The 1,899-nt window shown below is 68.0% G+C and overlaps 1 protein-coding gene across 1 annotated transcript in view; it reads left to right on the top strand.

The window, feature by feature from the left end:
• Positions 1-1,893, top strand: part of CBX2 (chromobox 2) — a gene marked incomplete at its 5' end in the record, with an annotated part of 5,570 nt that extends 3,677 nt beyond the window's left edge. The window contains 2 exon segments of the mRNA XM_015559725.1: positions 5-333; positions 336-1,893. Of these exon segments, the coding sequence (XP_015415211.1) occupies positions 5-333; positions 336-536 (530 nt within the window).
• Positions 1,894-1,899: the final 6 nt, after the last annotated feature.

The raw sequence follows: 1,899 nt of genomic DNA on the forward strand, positions 1-1,899 counted from the left end.
TGAGGACAGAAGGGCGAGCTGGGGTTCAGTCCCCCAGGAAGCAAGCTCCCCAAGGCCCCCGGCAGTGGGGCGATGGAGCCAAAAGGGGGGGCCGGGGGGCCCCCGCACGCCCACAGTAGCAGCAAGGTGCCTGCCGGTGGCCTGGGCCCTCAGCCTGCACCCACCCAGGAGCTGAGCCTCCAGGTCTTGGACTTACAGAGCGTCAAGAATGGCATGCCGGGGGTGGGCATGGTTGCCCGCCATGCCACAGCCGCCAAGGGCGTCCCTGCCGCTGTGTCCGGCGCTGGGAAGGGTGCTGGGCCTGGCCCCGCTGGGGCCCACGGAGCCACAGCAGCTCCGACTCGGACCCGGACTCGGCCTCGCCGCCCGGTGCCAAGCAGAGCCTGTCGGTGTCAGTGCAGACCAGCCAGGACTGGAAGCCCCCCCGCAGCCTCATCGAGCACGTCTTTGTCACCGACGTCACCGCCAACCTCATCACAGTCACCGTGAAGGAGTCCCCCACCAGCGTGGGCTTCTTCAGCCTGCGGCACTACTGACGCCGTGGCCACCGCCGCCTCCCCCGCCCCGGCCTCTGGTTTGGCTCCAGTAAGTGACCCACACCCCAGGCCACTCCAGGGCAGGCAGGAGGCCTCCCGGGCCCACCCGGGCCCGGGGCGTCCGGCCGGGTCGTACCTCGATGCCTTGCTGGGGCCTGGCCACCCCGTTCCTACCTCGGCCTTCGCTTCCCTGTGGCCTCAGGAAGTCTGGGCACCCCCTGCAGCTCGAGCCAAATCTCGGAACTGCCCTCCTGGCTGTGGTGACGGCTCCCGGTTCCCAGGGGCACAGTGTCCCAGGAGGAAACTTCTGGGCCAGCGTGGCTGTTCTGCCCGGTGGCACGTGGCTATTGGAGTTGGGGCAGGGGGCGGGGGGAGCAGGCCTGGAGGACCACACCAGCGTAGGTGGACAAGATGTGGGGAGCAGGGGCCTTGCTGTCAGAAACCCCCCCCCCCCCCCAGCTGTGCCTGAGCTGTCAGAGGTGAGGGGACTTCATCTCCCTGACAGCTGAGGGCTGTGCGCGGTGCGGGAGGCAGGAACCCTAGAGAGGTTGCTCTGGTGCCGTCTAACCTGGGGCCGCTACACTGGCAAGTCCCTGAGCTGCTGCACCTGGAGAGCCAGCCTCTGGGTTTAGGGGGCAGGAGGAGAGGGTGTTGCTCCTGCTGCCTGCCTTCTGCCACCTGTGCCAGGGCCGCGCAGTCCTCATCTCAGCCCCACAGACTGCCCGGGCCTGCTGGCTGTGCGGGGGCCCGCCACCCCTGACAATCCCCCCACCTCTGGGGGCTCCGTGTCCTTCCCAGCGGAGAAGCTGCCTGCCTGCCTGTGCGTTGGGGAGGCGAGGCAGAATCAGAGGGGCCCACCAGGTGGAGGCCCCGGGAGCTGTCCTGGGCGCGGGAGAGGTGGGCCAACTGGGGCGTCACCGGGTCTGTAATGCCAAAAAGGGGGGCTTCGGGGGACTCTGGTGTTTTTTCCAATGATTGGTTAAGTCAGCCAGAGGTGTGGGGCCCTGACTGCAGGAGATCCGGGCTGACACAGGCTGTTCCCCGGGGCGGGCCTGCTACCCCTCCACCCCCTTCCCCACTCCCAGCCCCACCCTCCGTGCCAAATAGGACACGGGCTTTGTAGCCAAATCTGTTTGAACTGTGTGCCTTTGGGGACAGCCTGTGTCCAGGGCCCCACTGTGGGGTCTCCACAGGAGCTGGGGCTCAAACACGGCAGCCCCGCCGGCTGCTGCAGGAACGGTGCCCACCTTGGCAGCCGGGGGCGAGGAGTCCCCGACCACCAGGCTGAAACTGGAAAGTGGGCCGTAAAGGGAGAGTGGCCCCCTGCGCGCTCAGGCGGGGGAGGTAGGGATCCCAGCATATA

The sequence above is a fragment of the Myotis davidii genome, unplaced genomic scaffold (assembly GCF_000327345.1).
Source record: "Myotis davidii unplaced genomic scaffold, ASM32734v1 scaffold211, whole genome shotgun sequence".
NCBI lineage: Eukaryota > Metazoa > Chordata > Mammalia > Chiroptera > Vespertilionidae > Myotis > Myotis davidii.